We start from the raw sequence: 26,496 nt of genomic DNA, 5'->3' as shown, positions 1-26,496 counted from the left end.
CAGGACAGGTTCTAGGTTCTCTGAGACGAAGAAATCATGAGGCTCATCAATGTTAATACTCTCCAGTTGGAGGAATTCTTTGATGACGAGATACCTCTTTATACAATCCTCTCTCATACTTGGGGAAAAGATGAAGTCACGTTTCAAGATCTCTGCTGGCTTCACGAATATGAGAAAAATATCGAAGCGTTTGCTTCTGTCGAAGCCCTGACGGCGTCGGCCGCGATGAACTCGGCCAAAAAAGCCAAAGATTTACGACAACGGTCCGGATTCCACAAGATTGTCCAGAGCGCACACCTTACAAAAGAACATTTGTTACAATATGTCTGGGTCGACACATGCTGTATAGACAAGAGCAGCAGTGCTGAACTTTCCGAAGCCATCAACTCCATGTTTCGATGGTACCAAGAGGCGCGGATTTGTTTTGTGTTTCTGTCAGATTTCCAGCCATCAGATGTCACGAAACCCTCCGTAAGCTTCGCACAGTGCAGATGGTTTACTAGGGGGTGGACACTGCAAGAGCTCTTGGCCCCAAGACACATGTACTTCTATAACCAGGAGTGGAAGCTCGTGGGAGATAAAGACTCCTTGCGATATGAGATGTCAGAAATCACTGGCATACCGGAGGCTATTTTGGCACATAATCATCCGTTCCAAGATGTCTGCCTGGCACAGAGAATGTCGTGGGCAAGTAGAAGACAGACTTCACGTAAAGAAGATATGGCTTACTGTCTCCTTGGTCTTTTCGACATCAATATGCCCCTTCTTTACGGAGAGGGCGACATGGCGTTCGTACGTCTGCAACTGGAGATCATCAAGGAAACAACTGACCAAAGTCTACTGGCCTCCTGGGGTCTCGGAAATTCTCTCAGCACACGAGGACATTGCTTTGCGACATCACCGGCTGCAATGACGAGAGCCGCTTCATTTTACACTGACAATATCACAGAACGGTCCTCTTCGGAGTTTCGGATGACCAACAGGGGCTTCCGAATCAATCTATCTCTTCTCCTGCTGTCTGAGTTTGAGAGCGGATCGCACAACGCGCCCAACTGCTACTACGCGCTGTTGAATGTTTTTGACGATCAAGATCGCAGGATCTGTCTTCCGCTGTTTTCGAACAACTCTCCTTCGGGCGACGAGTATGTCAGGTCTCCCTCTGGGCCAGTGGCGCTCTCCGAAAGTAGCCTCAATAGCCTGGGAGAGGCCAACTATGAGGAGCTGGTCATCGTGCGAGAGCCTTCATGGGAGCGATCACTGGCCGCAGGCGCCTGGCAAATATCTATCACGAACCCTCCTACGAGATCCCTCCTAGGCGCCCCTCCGATAAACATTGTCGAAACGTTTCCTCCGATGATGTCTTCGAAGCATGAAAAGGGTACATTTACCACTGTCATCACCATGCCACCGCCTGCCAACGTCCCAGGAAGCCCCCATGATAAGCCTTGGCAGTTCTTCTTGCGTTGCACCTATCCAAGTTGCGGCGATCCGTTCCCAGTCGGCGAACGAGATTTTGCTTTGATCTTTGAACTACCTTCGAGCCAAGGGGCCCCTCGGGGACCACTAAAACCGTACGTGATCGATTGGGAAAAGCTCCCTCTCGCGCTACGGAAGGATGATGAGGGCATAAGCCAGGAAGGTCCGTACTCGTCTTTGGCCGAAGCCATCCTCTCTGGCGCCCGCTTCTACGGTCTGGAATACGCTGAAAAGCGAGCCTGGTCCAAAGAGGGCGAGTTCATCGCAGATCGCCGGCCTCTTAGAGCGGCGGCACATTCAAGGCCACATGGTTTGATGTGGTATGATATCATAACGACTGAGTGGCTTCGTCCCAACGGAGACCGACACTTATATGGGAGGGCTACTCCAAGTTCGTTTAATACAACGTAGTGTGGTGCAATCACACTTGAGTGGACTCTATAGATCAAGAAGAATAGAACTCGGAACAATGGAACGATCGAGGTCTAGGGGTCCGTTGAGCAGCTTCTAATGCAGAGATAAAGAGTGATGATAATACTTGGACTGCAGTGAACTTAGTCCAGCTTATCAGCTAGATCTCTTCTCAATGAGCTTCCCTGTCTCTGCCTTACCTTTCCAGCTTTCCGACAACGGCGGTCGCAAAGAGACGAGACAAACAGGGACATGAAGGAGACCTGGTGGGACAAGCATGGTGATGGTTTTCGGAACAGCAGTGCGGGTTACTTAGGCTTTTGGTTTTCTGCCACTGAGTGGCGGTTGCTGGTGCACTGACCACCACTCTGTTTACGCAGCTAGCAGCCAAAATATTTTTTCTTCTCGCCCATTCCCGTACAATTCACTTTTCACCTTTCCAACAATTGTTCCTTTCCCCTTTCTCTTCTTTTCTTCGCCTTGTTCGAGTTACGAATATTCTTTATTATTCACCCTCCTAGACCCTTAGTGAAACCAAGTGAACGCTGCTCCCAACGGAATACCAGCATCTGCAAACCGCTCTGCTACACCCGCTCACTCTCAGCCTTTTGGTCCTACCTGACGGTTAGTTGACCGGGACGCTCTCAATCGAGCCTAGCTCTACCTACCCCTCAGGACCCTCCTACATAAGGCGTGCTTATGCCTCGGACCTGCAGGAACAAACAACGCTCCTCTTCCATTGCGGCGGTGGTGTAAGGGTAACATATAAGCTTCCCATTTCTTCCATTGGCGTTTGCTTATGCATCGAGTTCGAGTCTCGGTCGCCGCATTTTCGTTTTGCTCGATTTTGCAAACACGCATGCGCTGTAGTCGGGCTGCTTTTTATCTTTTTGTAGTCTACCTCATCTTGAGGTAGTATGAAGTGGTATAGGCGACTTTAACACCTCGACGATAATTCCTATCCGGGTTGACTAGGTAGACAGTGCATGTGCCGTTTTGTAAGTATGGGTGTTAAGATGCCTTTTATGAACTTGAAAATGCCTGCGAAGGAGACAGTGTCTCTTATGAGAACTTGCAGATAGCAAGATCTCCAATATTCCTCAAGCCCAACTCACTGCCAGCAAGACCGGTCAAGCCATGAACCGGGTGACCAAAAGGACAAGAGACACTAAAATCACTCATACGCACAACTATTGCTCGCAGTAAAGAGAATAAGAGCATTAAGTAAAGTAAGCGGGTTAGCAGGCAAGTGGGCAACAAAATCGTTCGCTACCCTATGAACCCTAGCTCTTTTCCTAGCTCTTTGCTACTACTCTTGATTCTATGCTTTTAGAGAGTATTTGCTAGTGGATATATGAAAGATAGGAGCAATAGCAGAAATATAGATGAGAAAAATAAGAAAGTCAAGAACGAGAAAGCTAAGAATGATAAATAGGTCGTAAGTATTGTAATCTTTTGTCGCCCGGCATTCTATTCTGTCACCCACTTGGCGGGCCAGTGTCATATGAAGGGGTATCCCAACCTCGCCCGACCATCCCGAAGATCAGGCAACGGACCTCCGGTGTCTGGGGCCCCACTCCGGTACCGACCGCAACCGGGTATTCGTAACGTGTCGGCGTATCCACGCGCTTCAGAAACTTCTCTGAGCTAGTTGCTCTTTGTCAGCTTCAGATTTTAGATTCGGGAATGTCCCATTTGTTTCTTTCTCCAAATTGAGTTTAAAATACGTCTGCGCCTCCGTCCCGTCAATGTCATACATGGCGAGACATCCGTATCCGGCTTACCCGCCACTGGCTCTCTTCATCTCATCTATTGAAGGTTAGTGTCATGCATATAAAGACACCTGTAGAGTCAATAGAGCAAGTCTCTCGAATCTGAGCAGTGAGTAGATGTGAGAGCCGTGTGTTAACTTGCAAAGGCGGTTTCTGTCTTCCCTATGAAGACTCATCACTCCGCCGGCCTATTCACGCTCACTCAAGGTAGCTAGCCGATGACAATATCTATGAGCAGACATGGCCTCAGAGAATCCAATCTTTAGGGACACGTATGAATTGAGCTCTAGGAGGCCAGCCTGACAGCAACCTAGCGCAGTGCAGGAACGCAAGGACACCCGCCGCAGCACGTATTCGAGAACATCGAACCGGACGTGCAACCACATCCCACGAAGACAAAAGGGTCAGAGCTCAAAGGCGCGAAAGAGCGAGGGCATCTCCTTTCCATGGGCGGTTCGAACACGAATGGCAACCGGCTCACCTTCAGACGAGCCTGGAACGGAATAGCGTCACAGCGGCATATGCTTCCGAAGCTTGCGGTCCGGAACGTAACGCGACGCAGCTCTCATCCTTGCTCTCATGGTAGATAGCTCAGCTGCAGGAGCTCATAAGAAGGAGCTTGCAGCCAGCTAGAACTTTCATTGAGGGATCTGGTTTTGCTTCTCAAGAAGAAATACAAGATCACTACTAAGTACAAATCATGGCACCAACAATCAAGAACGTCGCCCTCGCCGGCGTAAGTATCTCCTCATCTCCCACAATGAATAGTCACTGACACAGTCCAGGCCGGCGGCAACCTAGGCCCTTCCCTCCTGAAGGCCCTCATGGACTCCAAGAAATTCACCATCACAATCCTCACCCGCAAAACCGGCTCCCAAAAGTTCCCCGCGGGCGTCACAGTCAAGGAAGTAGACTACGAGTCCCTCGACTCCCTGACCCAGGCCATCAAGGGCCAAGACGCCCTCATCAACTCGACGAACAGCTTCGACCCCAAAGTAGCAACCCGCGTCGTCGACGCCGCCGTCGCCGCGGGCGTCTACCGCTACATCCCGCCCGACTTCGGCCTGGACCCCGCGCGCGCCCACGTGCCGAGCCTGCCCATCTTCGGCATCAAGGCCCTGACGCACGGCCACATGCAGCAAAAGGCCCAGGAGAACGAAGGCAAGTTCACCTACACCATCGTCACCAACGGACCTTTCCTCGACTGGGGCATCCGGTCCAGCTTCATGGGCGTCGACGTCAAGAACAAGAAGCTCTCGCTCTTCAACGACGGCGAGAACGTCATTCCCTACACGATGCTCGCCGACGTAGGCAAGGCTGTCGTGGGGACCTTGTTGCACCCGGAGGAGACGGCCAACAGAGTCGCGTACATTCAGTCCGCCGTCAAGTCGCAGAAGCAGATGGGCGCCCTCGCTCAGGAGGCCGTGAGCGGTTCGTGGGAGACGACCACCGTCGACGTTGACGCCATCTACGCGAGCTGTATGGAGTCTATCAAGAAGGGTATCATGACGCCCGATGTGATGTACCCACAGCTCTTATATGCGTGCGCCAAAAAGGAGTTGGCCCAGCCGTGGGCAAAGAGCGACAATTCGCTCTTTGGCATTAAGGAAATGAGCGACGATGAACTGAAGGCGCTATACAAGCAAATTGCTTCCGAGTAAGAAGATGCAGTAGCCTGGATATCTAGCGAGATTAGCAAACTACTCAACGTAATGTGATCCCAAGACTTTGCGCTCCCACCACATTCACAGTGCGCCCATGTACATGGCAAGTGATGTTGTATCAGCATTGAATTCTATCTCCTTCATACACAGTACATACGAGAGTTGTTCATCACGGAGGCCATTCATAATGCGCAGCCTCAAGTAAATGCTCTCGTGGGTTGTGGCATCAGCCACTCCGCTTCGGGTATGCCGTTCCAAGCCTCCCAAAAATGCATCCAAGCCGACCAATACACCACCATATTGGCCCTGAATCTTGTGCTCGGGCTGAGCGTAATATACACAGGTCTTTCTATCCGGCCAAGTAGAGAAGTCGAGGTTCAACGAACATGAGCGTGACGGGCGGACCAAAAGGTAGAAGACCTCCAGAGGGGGGTTTGGGAGTATCCGATACTCTGGTTTGTCGGGTCCGTGCTGTCGAGGCGTGAAGTCGTTTGTACTAAGACAGCAGTATAAGAATGAGAACTTGCGAAAGAAAATCAAGTTCGTCGACATCGTTTCTTGTCCTCGCCGGGGAAAAACATCAATTATTGGGTTCGATTAGGAGCGGAGCTTCGGTTCAGACTTGGCTATGCACCAAGCCATCCTCGTGTTTGTCTTCAGGTTTAGAAGGGGATGTTGGGGGTTCCCTGAGCACCCAGAGTCTCCTGCTGCTCCTGGAGCTCCTCACCACCGGCCTCGATGGAGATACCGACACCGATCTTTGCTTGTTGCTAGATAATTTGTTAACATACGAACTGCTCTAATTTCGACATGTTGAACTTACAGAAAAGTGGTCAACATCAGCAGCCAGAGTCATCATGACGGGGGCGGCAATGCGCTTCTCCAACAGGCAGCTAAGCTTGCCCTTGGAGTCGACCTGAGCGCGGAAGGTAGACATTCTGAAGTCGTACTTGGCACCAATAGTGGTGACACCCTCCTTCTGGAAACCACCCATGACGCCAGCGGCACCGGGGACGAGCGAGAGAGACAGGTCAACACCAGCCTGAACCTTCTCGGACAGGCGTCTCCAGTAGGAGGTGTTCAGAGCACCCTGAGCCTGGAGCTGAGCGGTGGCAACCCAGTCGTTGGACTTGTAACGGGCGCAGTATGAGGTGGCAGTCTCGGGACCCTGGGTCATGGCCTGGCGCTGCCAAACGGTCTCGAGGCCGAGGGCAAGCTTAGGAGTGACCGACTGGAGGTAGCTACCAATGAAGATACCGGTGACACCGCCATCCAGGCAGGAAGGGTTGAGCATCTTGAGAGAAGCCGTGAAGTCGTCGCCGGTGTATTCGTTCTCGAACTGGAGCATCTCCTGACCAGCGCCAGGGGCGGCCTGGAATTGGGTTCTCGACACAAGCTTATCGGACCATCGGTAGTTGAATCGGGTGGAGAGCTGGCCGTCGTTGTCCATGTTTCCTTGCAAGAAGACCTGGAAAGTCAGTTAGCTAGATTCGTCGCGCTTTACTTCGCAGCGTAATTGTCGACGGACCTTGCTTGTTCCGTACAACGCAGCAAAGGTGTACGGGTTCAAACGCTCGCCCATAGCGAATTGGTGAGAAACCTGGAACAGAGGCGACATGCTGAAGGCCTTGGTCAGGTCGGCGCGAAGGCCGGTGAACATGTAGTTCGTGAGCAAGACATCGCGCTGGACCTCCCTAGTTAGGTTCTCGGTGGTACCGGGATTGGACAAGCCGAGCTTCGCCCTCCGTTCCGAGAAGGAGCTGATGGCATCTGAGAGGGAGTTGGCGACGGGGTTGTTCAGGAGAACATTCTGGATTTGTTCCAAGCTAGACGCCATTGCTGCGATGGTCGGCGCCGGCCTGAGTCGTGCAGAACCGGTTAGAGAAAGAGCAAGAAAAGAAAAAAAAGTCGGAAAGAGAACAACAAGAGACCAGATGATCTGAAACTGTTCGAGATAATACAGCTGCGACTGCCCTGGGGATCGGTTGATGCTCGCGCAATGGGCAGGCAGGGGCGTTTGGGGGGAGAGGATCGTGGAGTCGGAGTCGGGTTGGTGATGATTGGAAAGTCTGAATAAATTTCTTCGCTGATTACAGGCAGAGGTGCTGGTAGAGCACGAGCCACAATGCCACGCTAAATCCAATGGGAACAGCTGGCAGCCACGACTGGTCCAAGTCGCGGTGGATCTTTCTTTTGGAGCTACAGCTCCCGGTCAATGACAGGATACCTCAGTAAGAAATCACGTGATGGCATCCAGCTTTTTGGCAGCGACTTACGTCAGGCCAGCAGGCCCTGTCGGTCCGAAGCTTAACCGGGTTCGACTTGTCGGGTAGTCTCCCCGGGCTAGTCCCAGGATGGACGACAGACCCTTGCCCGCATCCGGTACGTTCCCTTGGCTCTCCATCGCTGAGCCCAACACCTTCTTTTCCCACAGTGTTAGTCTTTGTGCTCCCTGAACTACCACACTACCTAAGCGACTTACTACTAGGCGACGACCTACTTCGACTCACATCTCAGATACCCTCGGCTTCAGATCTCTAAAGTCACGATTTCTGAGGCTTTGCGGATTTCAAAATCCTTTACGCCACTACCGAAACACTTCTTTGGTTGGGGTTCGGCAGCACAGGCCTTCGTATAGTCTCCTTGTAAGAGCCGCGGGCCATACACAAAGTGGCGGCTTAAATCGGAACGGGACAGCTCAGACACCAGTGCCACTTCAACCTCGAATATCTAGCTCACCAAACCCTCTGAAGCAACTCATCTGCGCGATTTTACCTGCTGCAACCAAAATTTGTTGCGCTTGATCGAGAGCAAGATACAACTCGTATAAGCTTCGCAAGGACTGCAAACGACGGCTACTTTTCTCGACTTAACACATTCGAATCTCGAGATTAGACAGTGCGTCACCGTGTCTCCGCTCTTTTCTTCCGCAGCGGCCCCTCTATCCGGTCCAGAGGCCGTAGTTGCCTCAAGCGCAGCCCGCTCCCAGCTCAGACGACGAAGTATCATCCTTGCCTCCGTGGTTGTTTGGAGGTTCCAAGCAAGACTCGGCTCCAACCGTCAAAATGGACACACTACTGTGAGTTCCTTTCTTCTTAGATATCTGCCCATTGTAAAGGAGGGGTCTTCATAACCCCGCCGATTCATATTCCATCCATCATTCTCCTCCTGTGACTGAGGCGAGTGCTTCTGGACACTGCGGGATTACGGTTCGAATTCAGTCAGAAACACAAGTGGCTTTTAGGGAGCCAGGAATCCCGGTAAACCAGATTATCAGCCCGCATGCCAGCTACGCTGGCCAAATCTGGAACGCAATCCATCTCGCCTAAGCCCTCTTGTTGATAATGGCTCGGCCCTGATCCAACCTCCTGATATACAAGTTCCTCTATCTTCGCAATGACAGGTCCAACTTTCAACTGAAAGGAACCTTCAACGCTTGACAAGACAAAGATTGCCATGGCAAAGGCCTATCCTCATATGCTTGTTTGCCCAGTCTATATAAGAATGACTACTGGGAAGAGTTGAAAGGAGTCTTTGGGCCAACTCAGCATACTGGAGCACGAGGACACAAACAAGACCCCAGACACAGAGTCCATCACCTTTGGAGTCACAACTCTGTCACGGGCTGCGATGTCCCCAACAACCTCAACCACATCCAAACAACCCATGCCGGGCTGGACTGTTGCCCATAGATCTAAGCACGGCTGACTATACACGGCTTTCGGCCGTCGACGGCTGGTGGCTATGATATCTTACTTACAAACGAGGCGGGTGTGCCCATCTGTGAATACCTAATTAAGACGCACGACATCATCAGAACTACAAACATGGCGAGTGCCCTTTGCCCCCTCTTTCCACGCCTCTCAAGCTGCTGTTTACTTCTCCTGCTTTCCTCTCTTCCCTCTCTCTACATTGAGCTTCCTCTTTTTCTTCTCTTCTCTGTCAACTTACCCATCACAATATCCATCATCACTACTATTCATACTCACTCTCTACTCTGAGCTTTCTACCTTATTCTTCTTCTGTTTCCTGCCCATCAACCTCCCTATCGAACCATCTATCACTACCTCTGATACTCTCTCGTCACTCGATCAGCCATGGAGAAGGAGAGGGCCGCCATGGACTGGGTTGAGATGCTCGACATCTTTGAGTTCCAGAGAATCTTCTACCGCCCTCGACCGGAACTTGGAGATCTTGGTTTTGACGTGACTCTTCATGACAGTACCGCCGAGATCGCGGCCAACGCGCCGAGATACCGTCGCAAGAGCTCGACCTTCATCGACGGCATTCATGATGTCCCCGAGGATCAGGACATGGCGCCGGCTCAGCTTTATAGCACAATGTCCGGCCGTCTGTTCCATTCCGGTCGCATCGCCATCGTCATGGTGGGCCTTCCGGCTCGCGGCAAGACGTAAGTTCCTCCTACTTCACTGGCTTGGAAAAACGAGAGCTAACATTTTTCAGTCACATCTGCGTTTCCCTGGCGCGTTACTTGGGCTGGTGAGTCGAAAATGCTTGCTTGAAGCGCCTTGACTGACGTTTTTCTAGGCTGGGAGTCAAGACCCGCATCTTCCACCTCGGTGATTACCGTCGTGCCACCGTTGGAAAGGGCGGTATTGTTCCCGAGGATTACTTCTTCCCTGACGCCTCTCCTCAGTCGGTCATTCTTCGTCAGAAGATCCTTAAGAAGTGCCGTGAGGATATCTACGCCTGGTTGAACCATGAGAATGGACAAGTTGCGATCTACGATGCTGTCAACCCCACCGCGGCTGGTCGCCGTGCCCTGGCTAAGGAACTCGCTAAGCACGATGTCCAGGTAAGATTTGGTTCGGTCACTCTGATGACTCAAATCACTAACCTTCCATAGACGCTGTTCATCGAGTCTTTCGTCGACGACGAGGCCATCTTGCGTGAGAATGCGCGCAATGTCAAGATCTCCTCCCCTGACGTGAGTGCTCGCCCAAATTCGATAGTGACGCGGTACTAAAGTGTACAGTTCGCGGGCATGGACCCTGATGAGGCTGCCAAGTTGTACTTGCGCCGCATCGATATGAAGATCCCCGTCTTCGATACCATGGACGAGAAGGAGCTCAACTACATCAAGATGATCAACGCGGGACAGAAATTCTTCTACAACAATGTCTCCTTCGGCTACCTGTCTCACCGCATTGTCTTCTACTTGACCAACCTTCACATCAAGTCGCGCACGACCTACTTTGTTCGGGCTGGCGTTACCACCGAGGAAGACTCGTACAAGGCGGATGCGCCTCTTTCCGAGGAGGGCATGGCGTACGCTGCTCGAATGTCCGAGACGCTTCTGAAGCACCGCGAGCAGGAGCGCGCTGCCCTTGTCGAGAAGGGTGGCAATGCCGTTCCCCTTCGTCCTTTGTCTGTTTGGACCTCCACTCGTTGCCGTACCGTTCAGACTGCAGATTACCTCAAGAACAAGGGCTTCAAGGTTCGTCAGCGTTCTCAGATGAGCCAGATCAACCCTGGTGTCTGCGAGAAGATGTCGGAGCGTGCCATTCGCCACCTCTACCCCGAGGAGGTCGAGAAGCACGAGCTCGACCCGTATCATCATAGATACCCCCGCGCTGAGGTAAGTATAGAGACCTCATAATCACCATTTGCCCATGAGCAGCACTAATATTACATAGTCCTACCACGACCTCGCCGTCCGCCTTGAGCCCATCATTCTGGAGCTTGAGCGTGAGCAGAGCGATCTTCTCATCATCGCGCACGAGTCTGTTCTTCGCGTTCTCTACGCCTACCTGATGCACTGCGCCACCATGGACATTCCCATCCTCAAGTTCCCCCGCGACGAGATCATCGAGATCATCCCCGCCGCCTACCAGAATGAGGCCAAGCGCGTTCACATCCCCGGCGTCGACCCTAAGATCACTCCTGGCTCCCCCGAGGACATCAGCATCCCTGTCCCTGGCGGTGGAAGCGGTAGCGGTGTCGCCAGCGGCAACCTCTCGCCCATGCCTGGTATCTCGTCTCCCGCGGAGCCCAACGTCGTCGTTGAGCGTCCTCCTGAGAAGGTCATCAATACTGCTGCCGAGATGGTCGCTGATCGCCAGAATGATGAGGACTAAGATTGTTACAAGGACTGGGTTCTTTTTTCGTCAACATTTTTTTTTTTGGAAGTTCGATTGGTCCACTGATTACTGATTATTACTTTGCTTGAAATAACGAAAAGGATGTTGGGAGGCATATATATCTCCCTGCCTTTCTCGTTCAGTGGACCAGAGCGAACGTGAAAGGAAGAACATTAGGCTTCGAGAGAGGGAGGACGACGGATCGGAAGTTTGCTACTGCGGATGGGAAACCCCCATCAAAATTTGCTCGTACCGTGGGATAACTTTGCCCACGATGAACTCTTGTTTTGCGTCCTACGTTCTGGACGTCGTTTTCCCCTCCAGTCAATGACGGGGAAACAGGAAACATGGTATTCGGTTATTCGGTTACTCAAACGCGTCAACACATGGGAACAAAAACTGGGAAAACTAGGTCAGGTAGCTGAATCTTGATGAATGACGACCCAGTCATCAACAGTATTATTTTATCCCAAGCTATCTGTGGTGTGTAGAGAGGGGGATGGATAACCGCCTCATCGACTCCCTCTCGCATTGCTTCCAATTCCGTGGTATTCCGTTTTTCTTCTTTTCATCGTCCCGAAAGGAAACAACACAAAACTCCGGAAAACGCCCTTCTCGTGCTGCTAATCATCCGCAGGCGTTGCGGCGTCTCTCGCAGAGTCATTCACACTGCAAAGTATGTACCTCTTCTCTGCTGCTTCCAAAGTCTATCTCGGTCCACCAAACTCCTCGCTATTCCAGGGCCGAGACAAACTCTCGTCAAATCTAATCCCAATCACATCAACGCGCTGGTAAACTAATAACTCTGTCTCTCTCTGACTGTCACTCGTCTTTGGTCTGTTTTAATCTGTCGTCGGAAAAGTCTTTACATCACTGCACACTCTCGCTCCGGCTCATCCCCGTCCTTGTGCTTCTTCTTTTCGGTAGAACGGCTCTTGGACTTGCCTCTCTTGTGATGCCTGTGATGGTGCTCTGATGACTTTCTTTCCTTGAAATCCTTGGAGTCTTTCCTGTCGGTCTCTGCAACTGGTGCCGCAACCGGTGTTGCTTCGGCATCAGCGTTCTCGACGAATTCCTCCTCAGTCACCGGATCAGGAATAGGTGCGCTGATGGATGTGGCGAGCGCGTTGCTGCTCAAGTTGCTGTTGGGATCACGGAGCGGCTCCTTGCTCGGTCGCATGAGTCCGCCGAGTCGAGTCATGGTAAGACTGATGCGGCCCTCTCCTGCTTGACTGGTAGGTCTGCTTTTGCTCTTGCCCGTAAATAGAGCGGCGGCTCGTGAGAGCCGTTGGGCTGTCGTCTCTTCTCCTGGGGTTACGGCGGGCGATATGGCATCCGGCGTGATTGCTGGCGTGCCTAGGGTAGAGTCCGTGAAGGTAACACTGCCCCTTCGAGAATCCTTGAACCCCAAGTACGGCTCGTCATCGCCGAAACTTATGCGACTAGGACGCTCCAATTCCGACGAAAAGCGGATGCTAGGCGCTTTGGGTGGAGATATTGAGGTGTTCTCGAAGTAGTCGCTCCGCGATGATGACATTCCGGAGTTGTTGCCGTTGACCGGGTTCGGTGTAGCCGGTAGGTTGACGCTGACCTTGGACTCGTTGTAAGAAGGAGGCTCGGTCTCCGTCTCTTCCGTTGACGCCACCTCTACCATTGGTACGATCTGGTAGAATAAGAGATAAGGCATCTCGTCCTTCAAAGCTTGCTTGATGTCGTCCACATAAGTCACCCTGTTTTCGATATTCAAGTCATCAAATTTGACCCACTGCGCCTCCTCGTAGTCTGGAGGGGGGTCATTGTCGTGTCTCCTATTGTCGGTGAGGAGTTTGGGCGCCACCCTGGCGAATGAGATATAGTGTCCGCTGTAGACAGAGTCGCCACGATGACAGACCACAGACTGTAGCACTAACTTATACTCCATGCTGAAGCCGTTGGGGTCTTCCTCAAGCTGTGTCTCGTCGCCGAGCATGAAGTGCGGAAGCCTCAGGCTGTCCGGAATATCGATGAAGGTATTCTGGCGCTGTGGAACACCGGAGTTCGACATCATATACCGCTTCAGGCAAATACCGACCACAGGACGTTGGTTGAAGTTCATAGCAACCTCCATGTCGTTCTTGGGCTCCTTGTTTCCGGCGGCGTGCCATGGAATCAATCTGAAAAACTGCCAAGCTGGAATTGTCACGGCTTTCACCACTGTAGAGCTTGTTCGTCGCGCCTTTTCCAGCATGGTAGATGGCTCGGTCTCCTTTCCCTTGTCTTTGTCCTTCTCCTCCAGCACCACGCGTTGTATAACGCTAGTTGAACGGTGTCTTGGAGTTGGCCGCGAAGAGCTGCTAGGAGACTCCGGCACGCCATTGGGTGTTTGCGAGGCTGTCCATCGCCGCTCAAGGATTGGAGAAAGCTGCGCGGGAGACGCACTCAGCGTGTCTTGCGCGCCAGCCTCTAATTCATTCTCTTGAGTGACAATCCGTATCCCATTCGCGTCTGTGTTCGGGGTTACCCTCTCCGCCTCTTTCTTATCTTCGTGGCTGTCCCTGAGTACATCAACTTGTGTGTTGAAGTATTCTTCCAAGCAGTCTTCTAGCCTGATCCCTTTGCCTTCCGAATCTGGAGGTACGGCGAGGTTGAGAAGTCTTTCGTAGACCAGTTTGTGGTCGTCCTTATCGTTCTTGCCTTGGTGGAAGAGGTCGACTTGTAATTGCAACAGGGGCAATTGAAGCGTTTCGGTGACGAAGGCGAAGGCTTCGGAAGTGTCTTGCTGTTCTAGGAGTTTCGCGTCACTCCAGCCGCACTCAGCCAGCGCATCCTGTATCAGTTTCGTCTGGGACGATTAGCGCAGGACAGGTACCGCCGGACCAGCCGCAACTCACCATATCTGCGTGAATCATCTTTCCGCTCCTGAGCATGTTCACCCACAAGCGGAGCAGCGTGACTAGTTTGCGCCTCGGTTCGTCCGTGAATTCGTTCTTCAGCATACATTCGAAGGCGTCCAGTTTCGCAAACATGGCAAACAACAGGGAGTCAAGGTAACATGTGACGTTACCCCTATTCTCTGCGCCAACCATTTCGATTTGGGGATTGTAGTGTGCAACCTTGCCGGCCATTGCCTTGCATTGTAGCTGAATGAACTCAACGGTTTTGTCGACATCGCCGTCAGCGAATTTACTGTTCAGGGAGTCTCGAATGTGTTCCGCAGAAACGTCGGTGATGTTCGACTCGGCAAGAAGGTGCGTAATGTCTTCGATCTATGGCCTTGTTAGACTTGTGCAATGTTGTAATGCTGCGGTTGGTGTACCTTGGTCATCTCCTTCTCCTTTATTTCCTCATCGGTCGGTGCTCGATCGCTCTTGAAAAGCGACCTGAATGCTTCAGCTGAAAGTGGTCGGTTCTAGGTTTGGCGACGTGGGATTAGTGTGGCTGTCCCCATGGAAACGGACTTTGAGAAGGACCATCTTCAGATCCTGGGATACGAAGCTCACCTTTTGCCCTGGTTCTGAGGATTTGCTTCTGCGATGCGTGCCACTCCTGTCCCGCAGGCTAAGAAACTTTTTGCCCTTCATGGTTGCAGATCCTGTATGTTGCCAAAAGCTGGAATAGCTAGGTTCGCGATTTTGGTGCCAAAGTGGCTTGGCGACTCGAGAAAAGCAGTCGTCTCAGCGGTCAAGAATCATGGCCAGGTTGAAAGTCGCACCCCCATCGGCCAGCAATACGGGAGTGGGCGAGGTGGGGAGCAAAGCTGAGAGAAGATGAAGAATGCACCGAGTGCGAGGATAGGTATGGAGGGGTTCTGGCGCGAGTCGGCGGGGCAGATTTTCGCAGTCGCAAAAGACGGGGCTGGGCCGCTGGGATGATCAGGTCTGGACTCTGGGCTGTCCGATGTAGTAGCAGAGTGATAGGTTTTCGCTATTGTGATGGCCTGCAACGGCAGGGTATGAGTGTTGATCAAGTATCTGTTGTCTGCCAAGTAGACAAGCTCGATTCTCGAAAGCCAAAGAGATACACTGCTTGTTTTGTTGCTTAGGTTCGAAGTGAATAACAAGAAGAAGCAGACTGGAAGTGAGAAGACGAGGTCCTATGGTTGAACACACGGGGGACTGCTGAAGCAATAAAGGTAGCGAAGGACCTTCGACTGGCTCCTGGCGCCAACAAGGGTCAGATGGTGGTGGTTCGTGGATTTGGCTCAGAAAATTCGGGGTCCAATGTGAGCAGCAGCTTTGGCAGGGTGCCGTGGGTGCCCACGGTGTATTGGTCGTGTGGAGAGGCACCAAGTGGACGGACCGTGGAAGGGCGTGTATTCGTACCGGCGCGGCAAAGCTTGGGTGAGGCGGTACTTTGGGACCCCTGAGAGATTTCCACCTCAACTTTCTGCTGGGGACACTCGGCGTCCCTTGCGGACTTGCCGTCAGTTGACTCGGGGGTTTGGGAGCGCCAGGTCGGTGGAGGGTGGCGGCAAGGCGGACTTTCAGGTTTGCTTGCTTGCTGTTACTGTTACCTTGGACAGGCGAACACGACGTATCCAAGATGACCGTGACTCCGAGCTGACCTGTCCTTCTTCTAGCTGGCTTTTTGTGGTATAGGCTTTTTCGCTTGGCAGCAGACGAAGTGTGTTACGTGGTGAGATGGGAGCATAACCTGGAGTGTAATAGCAAGGGAACAGCCAGAATGTTCTTGAGCGTGCTTGGCTGCCACAATTCTTACATATGACCGACCAGGCTCCGAATATGAGTAAAAGTAGCCTGCCCCAACATCCCATGTCCACGCGAGGTGACATACGTAAGGGCCTGTCCTTCGTGGGAGGAACATCCGAAATTGACTTAGGCTGCCCATTTAACAAGATGAAAGTGGCAAGTCGCCCATCGCTTCAATTGCTGGTCATTCGATCCCCTAGTCACAATGGGAAATGTTGAGCAGAAGTCTTGACATGGCCTGCACAAGAACATTTTAGGCCAAACGTGACTCTCGTCAAGTCTCGCCTCTTGTTTCGAGGTGGTTTATCAGGTCCCGAATGATACCCTATGGGACACATCCTGGAGCGTCCCTTGCTTCCATGCGTGCACAGTAGATCCGATATCATGGCTCTGTGGCCCATGCTCCTGGTTTCATACGCCTCCTGGTCCAATGTCCATGGCCTTCTTTTACATTGAACAGGCTTCGCCAAGAACAGACGAAGAACAGCTAGATGAACGAAAACAATACGAGTGTCTTTCACTGAGCTACCCCAGAGGCTCAACTCTAACTTAGCAGCAGAAGAAATGCGCTTACACACACTCCCGCACCCATAGCAACGCTCAACGGTCGGAAAAGAAAGAGCAAAGCCTCTTGACAATGAATGGAAACTTTGTCGCACCATCTGCCAGCCCCCCGCCTTGTGTGTGTTGGATGTTGATCAGTCACTGAAAGTCAGCTCCAATCCGATGAAAAGCGCTCGCGTAACCTGTATAGGTTCGCTTTCGCGTCCATCTTGGGTACAATCAGGCAACCTGCATGTTAGCGCGCGCCGCCGCCGCATATTGAAGAGGGCAAGAGGCACACAACGCCCATCGTTGCTCATCGTTGCCCATCTGTCCGTCCCATCTTTGCCTGTTCATGTCCGAGGGTGCTGCTTGCTACAGTGGTCTCCCCACCCTGTCAGCTCCGCGTACCTTAGTCGGAAAGCAATGCTCCAGCTTCTGCAACCGAACGCGCGCTTGCTGACCCATTGAGCTGGTGACTGATGGACATTGGATTCAGCTGAGGGCCCGAATGACTGCTACGTAATCGAGCTGCGTGCACGATTTACCCGCTCTAGTAGAATGGATCGTCGGTGCCTCACCATAGTCCGAAGCTCAATAGAGGGTGTCCCGCGGACGGCGGCCTGGTTCCTGATGACGACAGTGCAACGACCACAAACTGAGCTTGAAGGCCCGAAAGTCCGGAGGCTGCTGGTCACGTTCGCTCCGACGGCCCCCGAGTGACATTCCCATGTCACTCCGCATCCAGTCGCCTGGAGATCCAGGCTTTAAAGATGCAGAAAGATCAAGCCACACGTTATTCCCAGAACTGAGCTGGAAGATCCACTTTAAAAATCGCATCAGCCACAAGTGGCACGGGCCGAACTGAGCATTTCGAGATTGAAATTTCGAGCATCGCGACTTACCCTTACAGACATGTCAGGTTGCGTCAGAGTTGAACGACTAGCCATGGCCACTCTACGGGAAAGCTCCCGATTAACTCGGTTCGTCTGCAGGCAGCGCTCGCCATGGCAATTGACCCCTCTTGTCGCCCGGCGATGCGAATCTACCGCTGCCGCTGAGGCTCAGTTCCCCGATCTTGAAACCTCGTCCCTGGCTGCTCCTGGTCCTGACGATGCTGCCATTCAAGCTTTCAACACGGCGAAGCGCTTGGCTGACAGACCGCAGCAGCTTCCCGGAAACAGGTGCGCATGGAAGCTCTCAATTACAGCGTGAAGCGGAATGCTAATAGATGAGGCGACAGATACCAGTACCACCCCCCTAAGTACGACAGAGGTCCTCTTCACCCGATTCAATCACCGCCCTCCACCGATCCCACGGCCCGCGACTTCGTTCCTGGGCCTTTCAACCTCCCCAGACTGCGCCAGACGTACGATACGACCATCGCCGCCGACCTGCTCACGATGACCTACCTTCACAAGCCCCCAGGTACACCAGATCCCCCGGTACGGGAGCGTTTAAGGGCATGGGACGACTCCTCGCCGTACAACAAGAACCGTCCTCTCCGCGGACCCAGAGGTGGAAGCAAGCTCGACGTGTTGGAGAAGAACATTGACTGCCGGTCCGTCCCCGAAATCTTGGCCGTATCGCTGCACACCTTCATCCCCTCGGCCGCCAAGGCGCCGGGAACGCTCCAGGTCGCTCGTTCGGTCATTCAGTCCATCAGCGGCAACGTCCCCGAGGTCACAAAGACCAAGAACAACGTTATCCAATGGAAGATCCGCGAGGGCGACAAGACCGGTGTCAAGACGACCATGCACGGTCCACAGGCGTACGAGTTCGTTGACAAGCTGATCAACCTCGTCCTGCCCAAGATCAAGGACTGGCCCGGTGTCAATGCGACCACTGGTGACGGAAACGGTGGTATTGGTATCGGTCTGAGGCCCGACGACCTGGTCTGGTTTCCCGAGCTCCAGATCAACTACGACATGTACCCTGCCAAGGTGAGATATTCCGTCTGCCTGTGACTTGTGACCACGTTGCTGACGAGTCTCTGCAGCTCCTACCAGGTTGCCATATTTTTATTCACACGAGCGCAACCTCGAACCGTCAGGCCAGGCTTCTGATGCAAGCTCTTGGTCTTCCTTTCTACGGAAAGTTCAAGGATTAAAGAAGGGGGAACATTGCTGGGAAGGGGTATCCCGTTTTGTACGATATCAACACATTTAGAAAGCCTGTATATGAATGTACCAACAGATACGGTCACTCTTGCGATGTATTCTGTGCAATAACTGTATGATCACGTTCTTGGTTCATCTGATGCGATAATGATCGTCTAATACCATAATGCCATGTTCCTTTGGGTCGTCGTCCCGTACGTCAAAAGAGCCCTCATGCCGATCCACCCGCCGAAACGCCGTCCATGCAAGTTAACCATACCAAATCCTCCCCATACCCATTCCTTTCTCGCGTTTCCTTTTTGTCTATGCCGTGATCTTGGCCTTGAGCGCATTCATAATCTCATCAATGTCATCCATGTTCTCAGCGTCAACCTTGCCGTTACGCAGGCCCTTCTTCTGCAGTTCGTCCGTGAGAACGTCCGCGCCGGGTTGGTAGTTCCGCACGGCAGAGCTGAGCGCGTAGACGGCCTTCCTCCTCACAGCCTCCTCCTCGCCGTCCTTGGTCGCGAGCGCCACGAGGGGCGGAATGCCGCCCACGGCGAGCAGGCGCTCCTGGCTGGGCAGGTTGTTCTGGACGGCGGTGCCGACGCACCAGGCGGCCATGCGGCGCAGCTCGTGGGCCTCGTGCTCGAGGCAGGAGAGCAGCGGGGTCCAGAGGCCGAGGTTGGCGATGTTGTTTGCGTTGTCGAGGTTCTCGATGAGTTGCTCGAAATTGTCAAAGGCGATGAGCTTGTTGTCGAGTGTGATTTCCGGGTCCGGGGAGGTGATTGCCTCCATGGAGAGCTTCATGAGCTCGGCGTCGCTGGGGCCGTTGCCGAAGAGGGCTGCGATGGCCTCGGGGTTGAGGGTGCTGGCGGGCGCTCTTACGGCGGTGGCATCGGCGGGTGCTGAGGTGCCGTTCTCGCCGCTGGTTTCTTGGTTTTCGATACTCCATTTGAGGAGCTCGTTGAGGTGCTTGTCACCCATGATAGATAGTTTGCGGTGAGTTATTGGAGGTGTAGTTGTTTGGAGTAGTCTCTTGAAATAATGAAACCTTGTGACGACTCACTAAACTTGCTGCAAGTCTGAATGAGAAATTTGAAAAGTGCGTATTGTGTTGATGTGTAGAGTTTGTTTGCTATCAACTCCCAGTCTGTCACTCACTCTCACTTGAACTCTCATCAACATCAAAAAGTTCTCCATCATCAAGAGCCACTTCCCGCTCTGACTGGCTGCTTCTGATTTGCTACCCTTTTCTGGAACCTTCAAGAAGCTTGCCAACAATCGAAAGCGGACTAGCGTCGATCTCACGTGAGGAGCCCTGATCAAAGCCAGCTCAATGCGTCGTTTATGCAGCTCGAGTCTTTTGAAACTTGGGCAGACAGACTTGTGGCCAGCGAATCTCTTACAGCCCAACAATGGGATCATGCAATGGGCTGAGTTGGCAATTCATCTGCCAGTCAAACATTGGATACCCTCCCGGACTCTGGATCCGGAAGTCTTGGACTCGTCGAGGGAATGGTCGAAGACAGTCTCCTACTGTAGTGAGGTGGCTGGTAAAAAGACGTGAACCAAAAAAAAGTTCCAACTGCCCCACCATGAAGTGAGTTGCCCCTCATTGCCGCTTTAACTTGAGGTGGCCATGGACAGAGCTTCCTCGAGGTACCCAAGCTATGGTAGGTATTGCGACGCTGAGCTGAGCAACCTTCCAGCGATGAAGTCACTGGAGCACACGAGACCTGGCAGCTCGAATTTGCTGTATCCAGCTTTGGATAACCCCGGGCTTCTCAGCCTTGCATCCTTCCATTATCTGAAAGCCTCTCTGGTCGTTCATGTCGATATTGCATGCCTCGCTTGACAGGATGCAGCAATCAGGCATAGCGTCCCCGCCACAGATGACAGGTTACAGCTTCCGCCGTATTCTCCTATCCGATCTATGCTAAAAGGACCCGATCAACGGAGACGCCGCCCGGCAACCCGGAGCTCCCAGCTCAGCCACACTGGAAACGTAGCACGGCGTGTAGTTGTCGCCCGCGCTGTTTCTTGTTGGGCTTCCCACACAAAGCTCGAAACACAGTTTATGGACACAGCACGCATCGGCAGGTACATGTCGAAGACGAGAGCGAGCCCGTGAACGAGGTTCCAGCCCAGAGCATGTATGCGAGATGCGATATGTGAGGCTGGCATCCGAGAATCCCATGCCAACTAACCCCCTAGGACCCCGGGCTCTCGTTCCCGCAAAAGGCGTCCATACGCGGGTACGTAATTTGAACCACCAGAGCCGCGACCCCATCAAGCCGTGTCCATGAGCATATGGCCCTTGCAGGAGCCAGGAGGCAGCTTGGTAGGCCCGTCGTTCGGTGGTGTCGGCTTCGGGGTGCCTGGAGCCTGGAGGTACCTGCCAAATTGCCTGGTCCGTCTGCTGTGCTTCCGTGCCCGTTCATCGCCGCCTTTGCTTGCGCCGGCCCGACGTGCTACCTATGTATGCTATGCAGACGACGGGAAGGAGGCAGGTGATGGTGCTGTGAACCAAAATAGATTGCCTATGCCTGCTTGGCACCTTTGTCCGTGTCTTTGTTACTTACGGAACAAGATGACGTACGACTCGTTGACGAATGGACGAGCAATAGGACGGCTGGCATGTGGTTCGCTGGCGCAAATCCGCCCGCCGCCATCGAGCATGAACCAGGCGGCCGCGGCGGAAATCTTGTTGAGAGTCTCACGTGGGCGTCGAGGAGCGGCCCTCCGTTCCACAGTCCATGAGGAGATGGGATGGATTCGCGATACTGTGTCCGCTACCTGCCGTGCTGCAACGCTGTCCTCCTTGCCCAACTGCTCTCCGGCGCGAGATGATCTCGGCCAGGCTGGCTCCCATGATCCCATGTTCTTGGCCTGGGTTAACCTTGTATTCTCATTAGACCGTAGCGTGCGTGCAGGTGGTGGATGTGGGGATGCCCTTGAAGATAATAGAGGCGTCACAGTCGGAGTGAGAAAGGCGCACTGTCAGGCCTGTAGCTTGGCTCGATTGGTCCGTGGTCGAGACCGTGGAGAGCTGAAGGGTATTAGGTGAGCATCTCTCACCGTCGGTTTTAAGCTGCCTGAAGAGCAGATGGTGAGTGACGGATAGGCTGACGAATGCTATTTGCTTCAATAGTCACTGCCTGATTGTTCGAAGTGATAGATAAGGCACGGAGACTGACGGGCTTCTTGTTGGTATGATTATTTGCTGTATTGAATACAGCAAGAAACGACTGAGGAGCAATTCGTTCGGATACGATACCTGCTCCGAGAATTCAGTAAAAGTGCACTTATCCGAGCATCGACGGGATATTTGCATTGCCCACCAACATCAAGACCAAATTGAAGGCACGACCCCCAATTCGACTTTAGTCACCGGAATCAGCGGTCCAGGCCGGAGAAAAGAAGACAATACGGATACTCGGAGGGTCGCGCATCTCGTCTGCAATATCAGAGGTTCCTCCTTGCCTTCGCACCCCAGTATCACCAAAAAAAAGGGTGAGTGAGTGAGTGAGTGAAAGTGTGTTCCCTCCCGTACCCCACCACACTACTTTGCCAGTCCTGCGCAGTTAGCCCCCCCGAGCAGCAAAGGAGCAGAAGCACGGGCCATCCCCGAAGAGGACGGGGGACGGGGAGAAAGAGGCGAGAGAGAACGCACAGCCTCCCCTTCCCACCTTTCCCATTCCTTTGTTAAAGCGGCAACTCAATCCCTCGGGGGGCGCTGCCACTTTCTGCCACCTGTTCCACGCTCTTGCCCAGCCCACTGCCCACCTCACCACGTCCATTTGCTCACCCACAAGTCGGGTTAGGTCTCCAGCTGCTTTCTGACATCGAAACCTGGCCCGCCAGACAAATCGCAGCAGCCAACGAAACACCGAGGAGCCAAAGCCAGCGCTCACCGCACACTGTGCCTGCCATTCCCACTCTTCTCCTTCTTCCCCCCTCCTCCACCCAAAATCGACTACCTCTCATCTTCCCGTAACCTTTCCCACTTTCGACCTCACCACCCAACGACGCCCTCTCCCAAGTTCTTTGCCATCCGCTCAGGACTTTTGCCAGTTCCATCTCGCTCCTACGATTCCGGAATCGAGTGAGCTGTCTTCGTTTTCATCCATCTTTCTTCTATTTTCCCAGTCCTCACCCACATCCTAATTCAAAATGGAAGGTACGTGACGCCATCTCCGCCTCTGCCAGCAATTTACTCCCTGCTCCACGACGCCGATGCCGCCTCACATCCCCTGGCCTCATCGGAGTCGCGATGCTCTAGTCCATCAATATCCGTCCTTCTGCTTCACTTGCTAACATATATCTCTGCAGAGGAGGTCGCCGCCCTCGTTATCGACAATGGGTAAGCTTCCCCGCCGTCTCACCGACCATTCCGCCTCCTGGGCCCAAGAAGGGATCTGGCCAATCGTCATCCCTCGCGATAACCCATTGGCATATGACCCATCGATACAATATATCCTACAATGAGTTTGGTTCTGACTTGTTCCCAGTTCGGGTATGTGCAAGGCCGGTTTCGCCGGTGACGATGCGCCCAGAGCTGTCTTCCGTAAGTTCCCCCTCATCCGCAGACCGCAATCTTCTCCGTCAGGGGTATACGGTTTCGGTCACCATACCCTAGATTGTTGATTCTAACTGTTCACTAGCCTCCATTGTCGGTCGCCCCCGTCACCATGGGTAGGTCTATCTCTTGCTGCGGCAATGCCATCTCCTGCGCTGCGACCTAACATGTGCACAGTATCATGATCGGTATGGGCCAGAAGGACTCCTACGTCGGTGATGAGGCACAGTCTAAGCGTGGTATCCTGACGCTCCGCTACCCCATCGAGCACGGTGTCGTCACCAACTGGGATGACATGGAGAAGATTTGGCACCACACCTTCTACAACGAGCTCCGTGTCGCCCCCGAGGAGCACCCCGTCCTGTTGACTGAGGCCCCCATCAACCCCAAGTCCAACAGAGAGAAGATGACCCAGATCGTCTTCGAGACCTTCAACGCCCCCGCGTTCTACGTCTCTATCCAGGCCGTCCTGTCTCTGTACGCCTCCGGTCGTACCACTGGTATCGTCCTCGACTCCGGTGATGGTGTCACCCACGTTGTCCCCATTTACGAGGGTTTCGCTCTTCCCCAGGCCATTGCCCGTGTCGACATGGCCGGTCGTGACTTGACCGACTACCTCATGAAGATTCTCGCTGAGCGCGGTTACTCCTTCTCCACCACTGCTGAGCGTGAAATCGTTCGTGACATCAAGGAGAAGCTCTGCTACGTCGCCCTCGACTTCGAGCAGGAGCTCCAGACCGCTTCCCAGTCCTCCAGCTTGGAGAAGTCCTACGAGCTTCCCGACGGTCAGGTCATCACCATCGGCAACGAGCGTTTCCGTGCCCCTGAGGCTCTGTTCGCTCCTTCCGTCCTTGGTCTTGAGTCCGGCGGCATCCACGTCACCGTCTTCAACTCCATCATGAAGTCTGATGTCGATGTCCGTAAGGACCTGTACGGCAACATTGTCATGGTATGGTTTCTACGGCAGTTCCAGTATCTAGCTCCAGTAACTAACGATTCTACAGTCTGGTGGTACCACCATGTACCCTGGTCTCTCCGACCGTATGCAGAAGGAGATCACTTCCCTTGCTCCTTCTTCCATGAAGGTCAAGATCATCGCTCCCCCCGAGCGCAAGTACTCCGTCTGGATCGGTGGTTCCATCTTGGCTTCCCTGTCTACCTTCCAGCAGATGTGGATCTCCAAGCAGGAGTACGACGAGAGCGGTCCCTCCATTGTCCACCGCAAGTGCTTCTAAGGTATGTCGACGGCGCAGCGAAACTACAGCATGCGGCAAGAGCTGATGATAATGTAGCGTCTTACTTCCCGAATCACATTCTCGCCCTTCCGAAAACACATCGATTCCAAAGAGGCAACGACCGGTGCAAGGTCTCCACGGCGTTGCATATACCGCAGTCAGGTCCTATATTGGCGAAAAGTTGTTGACATGGTCAAGAAGTTTGGGTCGACCCTTCTCCAGAAAGATTTGGTCCTTGTTTTGTAGCAGGGTGCGCGTGGGCGCGTATAGGGGCGGATACGCCTGCAACTGAGGTCGATCATACAATACACTTTGCTTACTGTTCCCGAGTTTCGCACGCTCGCTTTTTTAGTGATGTTATAATTTCACGAGAATGTTTTAGCCAGGAGTAGAAATGGACTGATCTATTGATACATATTTTGCTATGTGCAACGAAGTAATGTTTGATGTTACGGGTTTTTACTTTGTACAATGGAACTAGGATCAGCTGTATGGGAGGTCTTTACTTCCTCAAAGCTTGGGTCGCCGTTCGTCTCGTCTTGAACAGTTTGTTCGCTAGCTTCGTCTTCGCTCGCATCACTATTTGCTTTTTCCTCTTCAAGCTGACGGTACTTTCTCTTGCTCTTCTTGGATGCACTGGCGGCCTTTTTGCGCTTCACATCGCCGACAATGGCGGAACGACTCTGGTCGCCATTCTGCAGGTTATCAATCTTTTCGGCCAAGATTTCGCGGGCAATCTTTCGATTCTGGGAGCGGGATCTGGTGGCTTGGGACTTGACGACTATGCCAGTGGGTATGTGTTTGAGCTGCACGGCCGAGCTCGTCTTGTTCTGTAGGAAAGGTGGGGTGGTCAGTACAAGAAGACCATGACGGGAAGCAAGCTCCTAGTCAGTCATGCGGTCTAAACCGAGTCGCATCAGGCTCGAGTGTCGGCCGCATTGCATTGCATTGGTTGGTAGAAAAGGACAAGCGAAAGGCCCAAGGTACGACTCGGGTCAGTGGGTTCTACACGTACAATCTTCTGACCACCCGGCCCGCTGCCTTTGAGGTAAGATTCCTCGATGTCGGAGTCTGGAGGGGGCTTGGGCCGAGGTGGCATCTGGTGCCTCTTTAGCGACGCGGAGGGGGATGTGGTGAAGAGGGCGACGAGGGGCAATGGTAGTGACGGCAGCGGGAGCAGCAGCGCCGGCCTCGCCGCCGTGGGAGGGCCTCGGCGCATAAAGGCATTGGCGTTGGATGCGCCCGCCTGGAGGGGGAGACGGGTTAGAAGGGGTAGAGGGGGAGGCATCGCGCGCGCCGGGCCATTGTCCGTGGGTTGCGGCGTGATGGAGTGACGGTTCGAGGTGAGGCTTGCTGGTGAGGTTTCGTAGGTTCGAGGTTCGTTGCTTCACGGCGCGCGTGGTGGGCCGGGCAGTTGTCCAGCATTGGGCCCGGTTCGGATGTGGAGTGTTAGCAGCCGGCGGACGGCTGGAGGCCGAACGGGAGGTGCATGACGATTAGCCCAGGTGCCCAGGCGTTGAGATCAGAGAAGTTGTGCTGAACTGCTGGTTCGGAGGATTTGGGGAGGTGAGGCGGCCAATGAGAGGTTGAGTTTACTCAGTCTTTACTGGAGGGCGACCTGTAAATTAATCCCCCCACTTTTACTTTGCTGGCATTGTGGAACCCAACTCTTCTCTCCTTTCCCCGTCAGTGCTTCTTCCCCTGCGGATCTGTCGGGTACAGCTTTTTGGCGGTGGTGCTTTGCTCAGTCACTGCTGGGTGTTTTGTCGCGTGGGCGGGCCACCAATTTCACTAATAAGATTCCCTCACCCCCCGTCCCGCGCAAACCCCGTCCTCGGACGATATCCTTAGAGTTCGCCTTTTCTGATCCCGCAAACTTCCCTTCGATTCCTCTCGCCGCAAAAGACGGATTCTACAGAGGTTGT

The 26,496-nt window shown here is 53.3% G+C and overlaps 12 protein-coding genes across 12 annotated transcripts; 5 read left to right on the top strand and 7 right to left on the bottom strand.

Annotated features, from left to right (window-relative positions):
• Positions 1-36: 36 nt before the first annotated feature.
• CABS01_08651 (HET domain-containing protein) lies at positions 37-1,887 on the top strand (the record flags this gene model as incomplete). Its single annotated transcript, XM_060542010.1, has 1 exon — positions 37-1,887. One exon carries the CDS (start codon positions 37-39, stop codon positions 1,885-1,887), a length of 1,851 nt encoding a protein of 616 aa, XP_060400900.1.
• Positions 1,888-4,359: 2,472 nt separating this feature from the next.
• On the top strand, positions 4,360-5,320 carry CABS01_08650 (isoflavone reductase; the record flags this gene model as incomplete). The annotated part of the gene is made up of 2 exons (XM_060542009.1): positions 4,360-4,395; positions 4,445-5,320. 2 exons carry the CDS (start codon positions 4,360-4,362, stop codon positions 5,318-5,320), a joined length of 912 nt encoding a protein of 303 aa, XP_060400899.1.
• A 665-nt stretch (positions 5,321-5,985) lies between these two features.
• CABS01_08649 (eukaryotic porin) lies at positions 5,986-7,160 on the bottom strand (the record flags this gene model as incomplete). The annotated part of the gene is made up of 3 exons (XM_060542008.1): positions 5,986-6,093; positions 6,147-6,791; positions 6,852-7,160. 3 exons carry the CDS (start codon positions 7,158-7,160, stop codon positions 5,986-5,988), a joined length of 1,062 nt encoding a protein of 353 aa, XP_060400898.1.
• Positions 7,161-9,420: 2,260 nt separating this feature from the next.
• On the top strand, positions 9,421-11,421 carry CABS01_08648 (6-phosphofructo-2-kinase; the record flags this gene model as incomplete). The annotated part of the gene is made up of 6 exons (XM_060542007.1): positions 9,421-9,734; positions 9,788-9,823; positions 9,872-10,139; positions 10,191-10,271; positions 10,320-10,922; positions 10,981-11,421. The coding sequence occupies 6 exons, from the start codon at positions 9,421-9,423 to the stop codon at positions 11,419-11,421; spliced, it is 1,743 nt and encodes a 580-aa protein (XP_060400897.1).
• An 868-nt stretch (positions 11,422-12,289) lies between these two features.
• CABS01_08647 (ubiquitin carboxyl-terminal hydrolase) lies at positions 12,290-14,984 on the bottom strand (the record flags this gene model as incomplete). The annotated part of the gene is made up of 4 exons (XM_060542006.1): positions 12,290-14,245; positions 14,295-14,669; positions 14,720-14,812; positions 14,904-14,984. 4 exons carry the CDS (start codon positions 14,982-14,984, stop codon positions 12,290-12,292), a joined length of 2,505 nt encoding a protein of 834 aa, XP_060400896.1.
• A 291-nt stretch (positions 14,985-15,275) lies between these two features.
• On the bottom strand, positions 15,276-15,512 carry CABS01_08646 (uncharacterized protein; the record flags this gene model as incomplete). Its single annotated transcript, XM_060542005.1, has 1 exon — positions 15,276-15,512. A coding segment is annotated over one exon (237 nt), but the record flags the coding sequence as incomplete, so codon positions are not given.
• Positions 15,513-15,886: 374 nt separating this feature from the next.
• On the bottom strand, positions 15,887-16,195 carry CABS01_08645 (uncharacterized protein; the record flags this gene model as incomplete). The annotated part of the gene is made up of 1 exon (XM_060542004.1): positions 15,887-16,195. One exon carries the CDS (start codon positions 16,193-16,195, stop codon positions 15,887-15,889), a length of 309 nt encoding a protein of 102 aa, XP_060400894.1.
• Positions 16,196-17,603: 1,408 nt separating this feature from the next.
• On the top strand, positions 17,604-18,765 carry CABS01_08644 (ribosomal L5P family protein; the record flags this gene model as incomplete). Its single annotated transcript, XM_060542003.1, has 3 exons — positions 17,604-17,839; positions 17,899-18,598; positions 18,655-18,765. The coding sequence occupies 3 exons, from the start codon at positions 17,604-17,606 to the stop codon at positions 18,763-18,765; spliced, it is 1,047 nt and encodes a 348-aa protein (XP_060400893.1).
• Positions 18,766-19,078: 313 nt separating this feature from the next.
• CABS01_08643 (nucleotide exchange factor Fes1) lies at positions 19,079-19,741 on the bottom strand (the record flags this gene model as incomplete). Its single annotated transcript, XM_060542002.1, has 1 exon — positions 19,079-19,741. The coding sequence occupies one exon, from the start codon at positions 19,739-19,741 to the stop codon at positions 19,079-19,081; it is 663 nt and encodes a 220-aa protein (XP_060400892.1).
• Positions 19,742-21,046: 1,305 nt separating this feature from the next.
• Positions 21,047-21,637, bottom strand: CABS01_08642 (uncharacterized protein; the record flags this gene model as incomplete). Its single annotated transcript, XM_060542001.1, has 2 exons — positions 21,047-21,135; positions 21,340-21,637. 2 exons carry the CDS (start codon positions 21,635-21,637, stop codon positions 21,047-21,049), a joined length of 387 nt encoding a protein of 128 aa, XP_060400891.1.
• A 1,293-nt stretch (positions 21,638-22,930) lies between these two features.
• Positions 22,931-24,571, top strand: CABS01_08641 (actin; the record flags this gene model as incomplete). Its single annotated transcript, XM_060542000.1, has 6 exons — positions 22,931-22,937; positions 23,090-23,120; positions 23,269-23,324; positions 23,422-23,452; positions 23,514-24,285; positions 24,341-24,571. 6 exons carry the CDS (start codon positions 22,931-22,933, stop codon positions 24,569-24,571), a joined length of 1,128 nt encoding a protein of 375 aa, XP_060400890.1.
• Positions 24,572-25,020: 449 nt separating this feature from the next.
• On the bottom strand, positions 25,021-25,859 carry CABS01_08640 (RF-1 domain-containing protein; the record flags this gene model as incomplete). The annotated part of the gene is made up of 2 exons (XM_060541999.1): positions 25,021-25,401; positions 25,587-25,859. The coding sequence occupies 2 exons, from the start codon at positions 25,857-25,859 to the stop codon at positions 25,021-25,023; spliced, it is 654 nt and encodes a 217-aa protein (XP_060400889.1).
• Between the last annotated feature and the right edge of the window lie 637 nt (positions 25,860-26,496).

This window comes from Colletotrichum abscissum (assembly GCF_030869225.1).
Source record: "Colletotrichum abscissum strain IMI 504890 chromosome Unknown Scaffold_20.1, whole genome shotgun sequence".
Lineage (NCBI taxonomy): Eukaryota > Fungi > Ascomycota > Sordariomycetes > Glomerellales > Glomerellaceae > Colletotrichum > Colletotrichum abscissum.
Note: the sequence above shows the minus strand (reverse complement) of the source record. Positions and strands in the feature narration are given on the sequence as shown.